Below are 14991 nucleotides of genomic sequence, written 5' to 3' on the forward strand. Positions count from 1 at the left end.
CTCCTTTTTTCTTCAGCTGACCTGAATAATGTCAGGTTCTCGGCTTATAGGACTGCCATGAAGCTCAGAAGACTCCAGAAGGCCCTTTGCTGTAAGTATGAGCCACTATTTGATGGCTTTGATCATTTTTCTTTACACAAAGAATGGGGCCTGGAGATTTTTCACAAGGTCATTTTGCCAGATAAAATTTATTCTTTAAAGTGCTTGGCTTAGTATCTACCTATACTATTTTGTTTGATGAGAACTATATCTCTGCATGGCAGCAACTATTGTTAAATCGATAAAATATTAATACATTTTGTTTTTGCAACAAATAGCATTTGCATCCACATTTACCTTTGTGAAAGTTACATTATCTCCCCCTTTCCCATTATATCTTCATTTTATAAAGGGCATTTAGTATTAGAAGATTATGACAATGTTATCAGAACCAAGTTCACAGATATGTGTCATTTTTAATGCTAATATTGAGATGGATATTATGATAGAAGAAAGATGATTGGACCTTTTGTTTGTTTGTTTTTCCAGACAGGCTTTTTGTATGTATCCTTGGCTATCCTGGAACTACCTCTATAGACCAGGATGGTCTCAAACTCAGTGAGGTGTCTCGTGGGGTTAAAGGCAGCAACACTATGCCTGGCTAGATTATTTTTAAAAATCATATATGTTTGTAAAAATGCTGAAGTGTGATGAGGATACTTTTGTTATTGTGTTGGATATTATATCAATGAAATAAATTATGGATAATATTGTTTAAGTGTCAGTATGCATTAAGGATATATGTCAATGAAATAGATAGGCACACACACTACCATAAAAGAATTATAATGTAATGAGGGATGCCCAAGGTATATATAAAAATCTGGGGACTCACACAAATGTACATAAAAGCCATCAATATATTATAATCATAAGTAATAGGGTTATAATCATGACTGAAATAAACAGTGATTATTGTCTCCATTTCCAGGCTGAGGCACTGAAGACAAGTGAATAGATAATTTGATTGTCATATTTGGTTTGGTAGCACTGGAAGAATAGCACACTATGAACACTAGCTTCCTTCAGTGAAGATTTAGAGAATGTTCATGGAAAATGGTGTTATCTAAACCGTATCAGTCCAGAAACAGGTAGAGCTCACTCGAGGAAGAATGTTCTAGTCATTCAGAGAGAAGTCTGTATTTTCAGGCCTGGATCCTAAAGAGAGCAGAAAGTACTCAGGAACTGAAATTACTTCAGCATGGCTACTGTGCAGAATTCCAAAGAGGGCTATTGTGAAATATTAGGCTGGAGAGAGAACCAGGAGACAGATTGTAAAGAGCCGTTTAAACTCAAGTTAAAGACTTGAGGTCAGTGGGAGCCTTTCAAGAGATTTTGGCAAGGCGATGACATGGTTGAATTTTCACTCAGAAAAACCATTCTGGCTGTGAAAGAAAGCATGGACTGAGGGGTTAAACCACTGACAGGAAAGAGATCTATTACAGAATTGAAAGTAGCAATATGGTGGCCTGAATAGGAATGGAGGAGCATTTCAATATATAGGAGGCAGACTTGTGATCTGAACCTTAGTGACTTGTGATTAGTGAGCTCAGATAACAGAGTTTGGCACAATGTACATCACAGAGGAGAACTATAAAAATGATATTGAAACAGTCAAAAGCAGGGAAAGGATAAGATAATATAATAATAGGGAGAGGAAGAAGGAGAGAGAGGAAGAGAAGGAGAGAGAGAGAGGAAGAGAGAGAAAGAGAGAGAGAGAAGAGAGAGAGAGAGAGAGAGAGAGAGAGAGAGAGAGAGAGAGAGAGAGATCATTTAGGACAGAGATGAGTAACCAAGAAAAATGAATATAAATGCATGGCTAGGAGTTCAGTAGAAAAATCCAAGATGTTGTAGTGCCATGAGAAGACAAAAGGGGCCTGTCGTTAAGGTTAGATGATGTTGGTGACAGTGCACATTGTGAATAGCAACCAAGAGAGCCTTAATAACTTTGATGAAAGTAATACACTGAACAGCTTAAACATGAACCAAAAGTGTAGATGGCTGGCATCTGCCTATTCTTACAGACCCTTAGTTATAAAAGGGGAGGAAAGAGGAGTTGTAATAAATTAGAGATGGCTGGGGAATTAAAGATTACTGGCTTCAGAGGAAAGGATAGAAATGGGCAAGATATGGGCAGGTGGCCTAGACACTTCCCTGGTATTGCAGTGCCAAAGAGAAGGATAAATGCAGGTTCTAGGTAACCAAGAAATGTGGCAGCAGGAAGGTGGTGAAAAACCATCCAAAGCCAAATATTGTCTGTATGGTGTTTGAGAAGCCCCATGACACAATTAACAGTGGGAGGTAATAATGCTAACACAGACTTTGTCTTTGTGGAGAACAAGAGGTAGGCTAAGTTAAAAACCAGCATTAGCAAGCTCAAACAGCTGAGTATTTTACAACAGCGTCAGTCCCTAATGGTGTGACTCTTCTCTAGCAGTACACAGTTGTCAGAGGCTGTACCTTTCAGTTCTAGAATAGGCAGATAATAGCTTGGTGGGGGTCCTAAGGACTTGGGTAAAAGGGTGGTTAGAATCTTGAATTTCAGGGCTGTGCTGAGTAGGGGAAGCTATGAATTTAGGTAGAATTTGGCAGTTAGGGAGAAGGATCATGAGGCAAAGTAACATAGGAAGAGTTAGTGAGGGAACTGAAAACCATGAAGCTATGTTTAAGAAGGAGACATTGCTAAGCACTGTTTCCAACATGGAAGTGTTTTAAGTGATTAGGTCTAGGCTATGGCTATTTATGTAGGTGACAAGATGAATTAAGTGTGAATTGTCACGGAGGCATAATAGAAAGCTAAGATATTGAGAAGCTAAAGTTATGTGTGAGCCATCCATGTTAATACTAAAATTACTCTAAATTGGAGACAGAACTGAGAAAAACTGAATGACCATAAACCTTCGCCACTAAGGTTCTTTGAGGACCAAGATGTCCAATGCAGAGGTTTTCAGAAGCAGGTGGAACTATAGTCAAGGAATTACCACTATGTGGTTATCACATAGAGGTGTAAGCACCCTAGAAGTGAAATTATTGAGAAGAATCCGGTAGGTTCATTTTCTTTTCATATTGAGATTTCCAATGCTTAACACAGAACTGGGCAGAGTAAGGCTTTCTGTTTTCATAGAATGAATACATGGATGAAAGCCAGTGGAAGATTCCATTGCCTTACAAGCCTATAGCCTGAAGTTATCATTTCAGGTGTATAGCTGCCAAGTTTAAGTAGTTAATAAAAGGCTCCCCATGCCTAGGATTTCCTTGGGGATCTGGTTAATGAACCATAGCAGGCACAAAGGAGTTTGGGGTGGGGTGGAGTCAAGGGGCTGAATAGAGAAAGTCTTCTGTCGTTTTTTCTTCTCTTGACCCTACCCCATCCCAGAGATACTGCTTTCCTTTGATAAAAAGGAGAATTATGAACTGGTTATTGTAAAGTGCTATAGAATATTCCTGTAAGATCCCAAAAGTTCAAAAGAGGTAACCAGCTGTTCCAGGTTATACTATGACAAAACTTAGAAATAGACTAGGTGGAAATTTCTCTAATGTCTTATGACTATTATCCCTTTCCATAACTGCCTGGGAACCATTTGCACATTATTCAGTTTTTATGGTGAAAGAGTCCTATTCATTGGCCTTTATTTCTGTGTATGTGAAAATTTTTGATAAACACTAGGGAAGTAGAGGAGTTAGATATTGTAAAAAAAACATGTTAGCCATTTGAGGTGGTAACCTTGTAATAAACTTAAGCTCTGAATGTAGAATGATTTTGTTGAATTTCACTTTTAAGCAGATTTGAAATTCTCAGCATTTCTTTTCAGAACTTCACTCTTATTTGAAGAAAAAAAATCAAGGATAGCAAAATTAGAGTGTATTTATCTAAATTAGGTACTGAATTCTTAAGAATGCATGGATAATGCCATGCAGACTATGGCTCCATGTGCAGTGAGAACAGAGTGAAAAGTTCTACCAATCCACTTACTTTTGAAAAACATGTGTGGTCCAATTCCTTCCTGAGTTTTCAATAGGTGATTTAAGAACTTCCTCTAAATTTTGTATTTGCTTAGGTTTATCTTCTAGTTCTTTTTTTTTTTATTATTTCTATGCCTGCAAAAGCCTGATAAAGAGCCATTGTCCTTGGTCTAAAGCAAGTGAAACTTGCCCTGGCTAGTTTTTCCTACCAGTGTCTGCTTCTACTATGTCTTACATTAATGGAAATTAGTGATGTTATCTCAATGATTTCTTGATGCCAGTGAAGAGATTGAATTACAGATGCCTTGGAAAACATACTTAGCTACCTCTATAAAGCAATTGATTTTTTTTAAAAAAAAAAAACTTTCCTATCAAAGTTCAATATTGCAATAATCCAAATAACACATTTTATCTACTATAGATAGAGAATATGCTACTTATGTTATGAGCATCACCATTGGATTACAATGCCCCTCAGTTTATAATCACTGTTAATGTTGCATGAGTCTGTAGTGCTTTTCTGGGCATTGTGAATAAAAATTAAAGTTGATAGAACTGCAAAGATAAATTGGAAATCTTGGTTAAAAGGATTTGTGAGCTGGGTTATATGGTTGAGAGATTAGGGCAAGTATGAAGAAGACAATGTAGGCTTTTCCTTTCTTCTGTGGTTCTGATCACACTCCATAAGTGTGTATCTTCTATAATTAAAAGGATAATCAAATCTTAGGAAGAGAAGAAAAAATGCACTTAACAAAGCAAGTATACTTAGTTTATTTTTGTGTAGGGGATTGAAGAGAACCACAGGCCTAACTGGATGCCAGTTGAAAAAATGTGATAACGCTTTTCCATGCAAGAAGAATTGAGAATAATTTACTTCTGTTTAGGAATGAAATCCTAAATTATAGTCATGTGGTACAGTATAGAATTGTCTGAAATAAGCTGAAACTGCTGCATTGCCTTTACTAAGATGATCAAAGTGAAAAATGTGCTTTCTTCCATGCAAATGGACCTTACCATCTAATAGTGCACTAAAGGTGACTAAAAGAGGCGTTAGGCAGGGTTAGGTTGGTATTGAAGACTCACAGGAACCCACGGTATCTTGGTTTACACACCTACATTTTATTGCCATAAAAAGCTACAACACAGTAGTATTAAATGCAGGACATGGATCCTCAGCCATATACTGCCTCACAACGGAGGCTCCCAAGAAGCAGGAGAATCATTTTGCCTCTCTCATCTACTTTTTTATATACATACACTATTTTTCATGTAAGGTAGAGGAAAAATCTCTGTTAGGTAAGAATTTAAAATATCTTCAAGACATGGCAAACAACAATGCTTTTAAAAGTATGTTACTTTACAAATATCAGCACCTCAAAGAAAAAGAGGTTCTGTGATAACATCCATATATCTTCCAGGGGAAGGACTGAGAGGTCTTGTTGCAAATCTCTCTGACATTCATGAGTTACAGAACAGGAAAAGAGATGGTTGGTCCTCAGTTCTAATGTTGTGATATCAAAGAGTACTTTGTAGACTCCATTATCCAGTAATGACTAGTTTTATTTGCCCATTATTCTAGGCACCTTTCCATATGTGTCATTCTTTCTGGGATTGAATACATTGAAAGTATTGTTCTCACACTAGGACTACAACAGCTCTTTCATCTTTAATTTTTAATTTTCATCTTTCATTTTTAACTTTTACTGTTTAAGAATAAATTCTAGCTGGCTATGCATTCCTAGTCCAGATTCTGGAGTTTTACAAGTTTCTTTTTTAAAAAGTTAGTTTTTTCAGAGTTTCAGGTTTTCTACTTTTTTTTGAGCATATTTACTCTTCTCCCGTACTTCTTTCCAAGTCTGTCCATTCTTTTTCTACCCATGCAACATTGTATGTTGTGTGATTTTTTTCCCCTTCATTCTTTTCTTTTCAAGTGTAATTTGTGATGCCCAAATATTCTTGAATGTATGGTTTTCCACTGGACTATGGAAGACCCAGAGGAAAAAAAGTCTCTCCTGTCAGTAGCTAACAATTTGCTATTCATTCCGTAGCTAGGGGTGGGATTGTGTGCCTAACTCTCCTCTCCATGCTAGGTTTGGGTCTGGGTTAAGCTTGTAAAGGTTTTGTGCATGCTGTCACAATCTCTGTGAATTCATACGTGTGGCTGCCCTTCTGTGTCCCAGAACATGTTCCCATGTAGTCATCCATTACCTCTGATTCTAGATAATCATTCTGTACTCTCTTTAGCAATGATCCCTGGGCCTTGGGAGAAGGAGAATATATATCCCATAGGATTGAGCATTGTGTGTAGTCTCTTATTCTCTGTACTTTGACCATTTGTGGGTCTCTATATTAATTACTATTTACAGCAAACAGAACACCCTCAGATGAGGGTTAAGAACTTCACTGATCCATGGGTATAACAAAAAGCCATTAAGATTTAGTTTAATAATATGTTAGTTTAACGTCGTCATGGTAATAGGTTCTCTCCTAGGGCCTGTGTTCTGCTTAGCCATAGTTTTCTTGACCTGTTAGTAGTACAAGGTATGACTTTTTATCATGTGGAATAGGACTTAAATCTAATCAGAAAGTGGTTCATTACTCCCAGAATGTTCATGCCACTATTGCACCAGCGGGCATGTTTTGCCAGACAACATACTTGAATCACAGAGCATCACATCAAGCTGGTACAGACCTAGAAGCTTCAACCCTTACTGGTTAGCTTTCATAGTGCTGAAGGTGCCATGTAAGCTACCGGAAGAGAAAAGTATTTACCTCTCATATCCAGGTAAAAACCCTGGAAGTTTCAAGTGTCTTTTATTTCAACTCTCCCAGGACCATTGTCTACCAAAGGTATTGTTGCTGTTAAGCAAAACATTGAAGGGACTAGAAATGGCCAGCTAGATGGATCAGCCAGTAAAGGTCCTCGTAGCCACCCTTGCCTGATGACTGGTGTTTCATCTTAGGGAATCACTTAATGGAAGAAGAGAACCAGCTGTTGTCTGATCTCCACACATGCACAATGGCACAGGCATTCCCTACTTGAATAAATTAAATAAATGTACTAATATTTTAAAAAGAAATTAAAGTTGATGCACAAAAAAATTCTTGTCTTCCAGGCTAAAATCGCAAGACTAATAGTCACTCCTAAGTAGAATGTAGCTTTGGGATGCCATAGAAATGTCCATGATTCACATCAGGCTTCTGAGTTTCATTCTTAGGAAGGCAGTCCCACTGAATTAAACATAATACTGTCTCAGTGATCCAGGTGTTCAAATTATCCATCTACCCACTTGCAGACTTTCACATGCAGTAAAGGAGCAGAAAACAGTTTTGTTGTGTAATATTATAGCAGATGACGTACAGCATGCAAACCTTTTTATTGTATCCCCAATACTGTTCTTAAATTTTCATTGCCATAATTAATGGCCACATTCTTTATTCAGATTGTGAGAAATCACTCTTCTCAATATTCGACTGCATAACTATTCTTATGGTCTACTTTCTAGTACAGATGCTTAATAACTAATATATTCTAATCAAGAGCTAAACTACATAGTCATATTTAATATTGTTTCATGAAGTGAGGGTCACAGGCAGAGCTATCATTCCTTCATTCATGGCATTTGACCCATTGGCTGTCTTCCTTACTATTAAAAGGGTGAAGGTTGTAATGAAGCCTTTCAACCTAAAGCAGATGTGAGTCAAACTAAGAGTATATTCTTTCTCATAGACACCAACATTGTGTTATATTTCCTTTTAGGGGAAAAAAGACATACTTGGTGGCTTCCTTACCCTCTCAGTGTCAGTCTCACTTTCTTTCTCTTTCCCATTGGTTTTCATCCAAATCCTAGCCCTTTCACCAATGTGTGCACAAGTATTATCTTTGGATTTAGCCATTCTGTTGGTCCTTGTTGATGGTGGTAGCAAGATAACCTTTCAGGGCTTCCCTTTAGTCCATTTTCAAGAGTAATAGCCCTTGCTATAATGAGAACAGAGATTGGGTTGTTCTGCCCTCTAGGCAACCAAACCTTTATGACATCTCGAGTTAAGCTTGAAACTGGAAAGAAATAATCCATTCCATTGATCCCTATGGAATGTATGTATTTAAGTTTCAATATCCAAATTTTCACTTTTTTACAATAGAATTAGTTTGATTTCTGTTACTGTGACAACTGCTATGGCCAAAAAGCTACTGGGGATGTTGCTTGTTTCATCCTTAGACTCCCAGATAATAGTCCACTACTGAGGTAACTAAGAGTAGGAACTCAAGGCAGGAACTGAAACCGAAGCCATGGGGGAACACTGTTTACTGGGTTGATCTCAATGCCTTGCTCAGTTTGCTTTGCGTTTTTGTACATCCCAGGACCACTTGCCCAGGAATGACATTGCCCACAGTGTGCTGGGTCCCATTAATAAAGAAAATTCACCACAGGCTTGCCTATGGCCTAATATGATGGAGGTATTTTCTCAACTAATGTTGCTTCTTCCCAGATGACCAGAGCTTGAGTTAAATTCACAAAAAGTAACCACCATACCAATCTATTGCCGGTGATTGAGACTGTATTATAGATAGGAGCTACTAGGTCTGGAATCCATCAGAAAAGAAAACCACCGTGTGCAGGGAATAGGTACCAGTAATTCCCTTCATCGAATTATCTTTTGATTGTAATTTGGTCCCACAGGTGTAGCCCATTTCTCAGAATTAATAGTTGCTCAGATTCTTTTGTTTGCTGCTCCAGCCCTGGGTCAGAGGAGGTAAAACTTATTGGAAGGAAATTGCCCCCCCCTTTTAGCCTTTGCTAATCCAGCTAAGAATTATAATTTTCATCTGCCCTAATATCAGCACGCAGATCCATTCTAATCCGTTTTGTTAACTTCTTCATTTGAGTTCTTAGACCAGACACTACTAGAAAATTGAATTTTCATCCATAATGAAATCCAAAGCCAGTGCTGCTATAAGCTAAGGCAGCCACCAGCATGACCAGATTTTCTTTCTAAGTAATGCATTAGTAAGTAATATTTTAGTTAAGATGGGTTATGACTCTTGTAAACACTCTCACTCCTGACACTGACTACAGTAATAGTGGCAGTTAGACAGTCAGTTGTTAGGAAGGACGTCAGGAATGAAATGGCATTGTTTGCAAATCTACAGTTCTTTTCAGGACCAGATACCATATACCAACTATATTAAAATAAGATATGCATCACAGCTACTGGCCGCATCACACCCTGTTCCAGAGACTGAGTGATTTTTTTTTTTAACAAAAGCCACACCAAGGTACATTTTGTCCCTAATCAAGATCCAGTGATGTGAACACAAGCACTTTGGCAAACCAGGAGGGCAAACAGGAGATTTGGCTAAGGATTCCTGTATCTTGATGATAACCCATGTATACTCTTCCTTCAAAGTTAGCCCCTAATACCATAGCTGTCATGAGTCTCACGGAGACAAGACAAAAGGCAGGCAGTGTTAATGGCAACAACAATCAACATGATGATAATCTATAACCCAGTCTATAACCCATTCTTACGTTTCAACAGGTCACTTATTTCATTGCTGTGACCACTGAACTTTGTTGATATTTTAGTAAAGTATCTCAAGCCTGCTTCAGGCCCTCTGAGAAAAATCATTATACCACAAACAACTACATAAAAATACACTGCATAATTTAAAAAAAGATTTATTGGTTCTTTGTGAATTTCATGTCACGTACTCCAGTCCTACTCATAGCTGCCCTCCTTCTTCATAGCTGCCCTCCGCACTTGTAACCTCCTCCCCCCAGTGTACGTCTTTGAGCTGTTCCCTGCCTGAATACTTTTCTTTGTTTCTTTGAGACATTGTTTCATGTAACCAGGGCTTGGCCTGGACTTCCTATAGACTTGACTGACCTTGAACTCCTAATGCTCTGACCTCACCAGTGCTGGGGGGAAATAAGAGAATAATAATAATAATAATAAAATTTTGTTGTAGAAGGTGTGGTATAGTGTCACAGTGTGTCCCATAGTATATACCCTTTTGTCCATATATCTTTACTTGGAGGTGTTCATTACAATGTGTCATTGGTCTGGTTCAAGGCCTCTGGCTTCTGCTATAGTATCTGTACTGGATTCTCATCAGGACTCCTCCTATTTATCCTGTTGTTGCCCTGTGTCATGGAGCTCCTGCACCTTTGCCTCGGCACTACAGGCCCTTTCACATGATCTAGCAAGCAGTTCATAGGTGGGAGAGGTATTGGGGTGGGCCAACTCCAACCTTGGATCTGGGCTTGAGTGAGAGCTGAGCTGGTCAATTTGTCAGCTCTCCCGTGCCTGCCCAGGCTAGCTCACCCAATACCATAGCCAGAAAGGGGCAGGGCCAGCTGTCTCAGGTCCTAGAGAGGCCTAGGTTACCCTCTCCCATGCAACCAGGATCAGCTCTATTCAGGCTAGAGCAGGGCCAACTCAGCACAGCGCCTCAGGCTGCAGACTAGACCAGAAATATCTGTATGGCCTTTGGGACATGAAGACAGGACACTAGCTCGGGGCATCAACACAGGACACTGGCCTGGGACGTCAATATAGGACATTGGCCTGGGGCATCAACAGAGGACACTGGCCTGTGACGTCAACACAGGACACTGGCCTGGAACATCCACACAGACCCTGACTGCAATAGGACCACAGACTCAGACATGGTCCCCCAGGCAGCATCAGCAGCATGGGCCTGGATGTCTGTCGCCATCACCTCAAATGGCAGTGCAGTCCACTCAGATAAGTATGTCTCCACATGGAAGCATGACCCTCATATGTCCACATGGTATCTGGTAGCAGCCCAGACCATGGACATCTGATTGACCATTAGTGGTAACTTGGGTAACAGACATCAACACAGACCCCCAGCTGGAGCAGGACCACTGACCCAGACATGACCCAGTTGAGTCAAGGACATCATGGTGGCTTCAGGTGGTTGTCCTCATATTTACTTGTTCCTCACCATTGTCAAGCCTCTAGTTTCACTTTTCTTCACAGTGTACTCTGTCTTTCTCATCTCTCCATCACACATTCACCCATCATAGTAGCATTGCCTGTGGCAGGTCCTTGAGTGTATTTCTTTGAGCTGTTCCCTGACTTTTCTTTGTTTCTTTGAGACATTGTTTCATGTAGCCAGGCCTTGGCTTGGACTTCCTATAGACTTGACTGACCTTGAACTCCTGATGCTCTGACCTCACCAGTGCTGGGGTTGCTAGTTTCTACTACTATCCTAGAAGCACAGAAGGTTTACTTTGGAAATCTATGGTGTCATCTCAGCAAGACTCCTGCTGCCATGCACTGGGCCAGAAAAGTCAGCAGGTTCATCAGTTTTTGCACCATTATTGATTCTTAGCACACACAGTCTTGAGACTTCTTGCTTGGGCTTCTGTGGGGACTGTAGTAGTTTTTCCTCTCTCAGCAACTTTAGGTGATTCTCCTTTCTCTTATAGTTACGAGTATGGCATTCAGATGCATTATCCTTTCCTCTAAAGTCAGTAAAGACCTCTTTTGCTGACTATAATTCTTCTTTTCCATGTCATTTTAAAGGTGTTTCTTAGCTCTAAGCGTCTGTAATTCTGTGAAAGACACCGGAAGTAAAACAGTTTTCTGGTTTGTCCTTTGCAACCTCTAAAATAAAAAAAAAATAAAATAAAATAAAATAAAAACCTGCAATTGATAATTGAATATTTATTTATTTTTAACTCTTATTTAATTTTTCCATACAATCTTTTGATCATCTTCTTTCCTCTCCCTCAGCTCCTCCCAGATCCTCCCCACACCCTACTACTTTGTGCTCTTTCTCTTTCTCAAGAAAAACAAGATATGGAAAAACAATGAAAATAAAAATCAAAACAAACAATAAAGGGAGAAAGAAAGAAAGAAAGAAAGAAAGAAAGAAAGAAAGAAAGAAAGAAAGACTTAATAAGACAAAAACAAAACAAAAAGCACACACACAAATAAAACCATGGAGTCTCTTTTGTACTGGCCAACTATTCCTGGCTTGGAGCCTGCTCTGGAGTGTGGTCAATATACCCAGTGCCATTCCACTGAACAAAAGTGATTTTCCCTTTGGCAGCCTATTGGTTAGGAGTAGGACTTTATGTCCACTTTCCTTCATGCTGGGAATTTTGTGAGGCTTGAACCTGTGTAAGTTTTGGACATGTTGCCAAAGTCTCATTCAGTTTAATCTGTGTATCAGTACTGTTGTGTCTGGAAGATACTGTTTGCTTAGAGTCATCTACCACCTCTACCTCTCACAATCTTCTCATCTCTTCTATATAAAGCCTGAAGGGAAGGTTTTGATGAAGACATCCTAGTTAGGGCTGAGTGCTCCAAGGTCTCTTCCTCTCTACACATTGTCTCACTGTGATGAGGGCTGAATGAGGAGGCACAGATCTATCAGCATAGCAAGATGTCATCAGAAATTGGTTTATTGCTATGATCCTTTAGCAGAATAATAGTGGTAGATTTTCTCTCAGATCTATACCTGTATAAACTAGGCTTCTTGGCCATTTTAGCACTGTCATGTATGGGTTTTCATCTCATAGAGTGGTTCTTAAATCTAATGAAAAAATTAGTTAGTTATTCCCATAACATTTGTGCTACTATTGTCTTACAGGCAAGTTTGTGTTATAAGTGGCAAGTCTTGTAATTAGGTGAAATTGTTTACTTCTCTCCTCTGGTAGCATGCAAGGTACCTTCTAGCAAAAGAAACATCAGTCAGTAGGGGTGAAGCTTCTAGTTATATACCACCTCAGTTTCTCTATGTTTGATTACATGAAAAAGTCACATCTTTAGCAACAGGGCTTTACCCACCATATTATTGAGACAGTTTGTGATGTTTGGCGGAAGGGAGTCTATGGGACCCCATTGGCCAAGGGCAGGATGTAAACCATGGAATTGATGTTTGAACCTAGAGTGGATGACTAGGCTCAACCAGATCTTCTTCTGCATGGCAAATAAGACCCTGGAAGACTACTCATTTCTCTCCTCTCTCTACTTCCTTTTAGTCCCACAACCTTTAGGCATGAAGAACACACCACTATAGAGTTCTATTCTTTAATGACGTCAAAGCTGTAGCTTCTTTTTCCATTAAAGTCTTTTTGAGGAGGTGCAAAGATGCCTTAGTGGTTAAGAGCACATATCATTCTTGCAGAGGCCCTAAGTTCCAGTATCCATATTGGGTAGCTTACAACCATGTGTAACTCCAGCTCCAGGGGATCTGGCTCTTTGCTTCTTTGGCCATCTGCACTCACATACCCACACATGTACCCATTCCCCCAACAACACACACACACACACATACTCATACCCATACACATACATACACATAAATGAACATATAATTAAAAAATAAACCACTTTTAAAAAATCTTTCAAGTAATTTTGAAAGAAAACTTTTTAAAATTATTTATTTTATGTGTATGCACATTTTGTCTGCATGTATGTATATGCACCACATATGTGCCTGGTGCCCTTGAAGAGTCAAAAGAGGACATCAGATCCCTGGAGTTATGGCTTTGAGTCTCCATCTAAATGGGTACAAGGAACTGAACCCAGGTCCTCTTCAAGAACAGCAAGGGCTCTTATATTCATGTGTGCATGTGCTTACACATACACACATATTTGAGCATGTGTACATTTATTTCAAATTATAGTATATATTTATGTAATAGAAATTGTCAACTTCAGGAAAAGGAATAGCTTCACAAAACCTTCTGCTAGTTGTTTACTGAGACTTGCAGATAACCTTTCTTTATTTTAATTTATTTATTTTTATTCTTTAATCCATTTTTATAATCCAGACTTTATTCCCCTCCCGGTCTGCCCCATGATTGATTGCTTCCCGTCTCTTCCCTCCTCTCCCCAATCTCCACCCCCATACCCCACCCTCCCCAGCCCACCAGACCTCCCCACTCCCTGGGGCCCCAAGTCTCTCGAGGGTTGGGTCCATCTTCTCTCACTGAGTCCAGACCCCGCAGTCCTCTGCTGTATGTGTGTTGTGGGCCTCATATCAGCTGGTGTATGCTGCCTGGTTGGTTGCTTAGTGTCTGAGAAATCCAGGGGATCCAGTTTGGTTGAAACTACTGGTCTTCCTCTAGGGTTACCCTCCTCCTCAGATTCCTTCAGCCTTTCCCTAATTCAACCACAGGGGTCCCCCGACATCAGTCCAATGTTTGGGTGTAAGTATCTGCATCTGTCTTAGCCAGCTGCTTGTTGGACCTCTTGGAGGGCACCCATGCTATGCTCTTGTCTGTAAGCACACCATAAGATCAGTAATAGTGTCAGGCCTTAGAGCCCCTCCTGGAGATCTATCCCAAGTTGTGCCAGTCACTGGAACTCTTTTCTCTCATGCTCTCCATTTTGTCCCTGCAGTTCTTTTAGACAGGGACAATTCTGGGTCAGAGTTTTTGACTGTGGGATGGCAAACCTGTCCCTCCACTTGATGCCCTGCTTTCCTGCTGGATGTGGGCTCTACAAGTTCCCTCTCCCCACTGTAGAGCACTTCATCTAAGGTCCCTCCTCTTGAGTCCTGAGGTTCTCTCACCTCCCAGGTCTCCAGTATATTCTAGAGGGTCCCCCCAACTCCATGTATTCTTTTAAAGGCTGGGTTTGAACAGTGTGTGCGTGTGCGTATGTGTGTGACATTTCAATTGCCCACAACTCACTCCTTACCTCTTTGTTGATCTGTTGCATGGTCTCTGTCTACTTAAATAGAATGCTTTAAAATTTTTTTCCATGAAAAAAAAAATATGTTTTTGTGTTTTTCTGTTTACTATGCTTGTTTGGTCTGCTGTGATGGATTTATCCTATATTTAACCATATCCAGTTTTAGCAGAAAACACCACACTGTATTTCTCTCCTGTGTCATCTTCTGTTTCTGTTATTTCAGAGCAATTGCCTCGCTCCCCTCTGGAGCTATTTATACTCTAAATTTTCCGTTGTGTTTTACCTACATATTCAGCTGTGTCGACATTA

At 39.7% G+C, this 14991-nt stretch overlaps 1 protein-coding gene across 16 annotated transcripts in view; it reads left to right on the forward strand.

Annotated features, from left to right (window-relative positions):
* The window catches only part of Dmd (dystrophin), a 1571027-nt gene that overhangs the window by 1456860 nt on the left and 99176 nt on the right, over window positions 1–14991 (forward strand). For all 16 annotated transcript variants that reach the window (XM_076918257.1, XM_076918249.1, XM_076918252.1 and 13 more), the window contains one exon: window positions 17–91. In XM_076918257.1, the coding sequence (XP_076774372.1) occupies window positions 17–91 (75 nt within the window). The remainder of the gene's footprint in view (window positions 1–16; window positions 92–14991) is intronic.

The sequence above is a fragment of the Arvicanthis niloticus genome, chromosome X (genome assembly GCF_011762505.2).
Source record: "Arvicanthis niloticus isolate mArvNil1 chromosome X, mArvNil1.pat.X, whole genome shotgun sequence".
Classification (NCBI taxonomy): Eukaryota; Metazoa; Chordata; class Mammalia; order Rodentia; family Muridae; genus Arvicanthis; species Arvicanthis niloticus.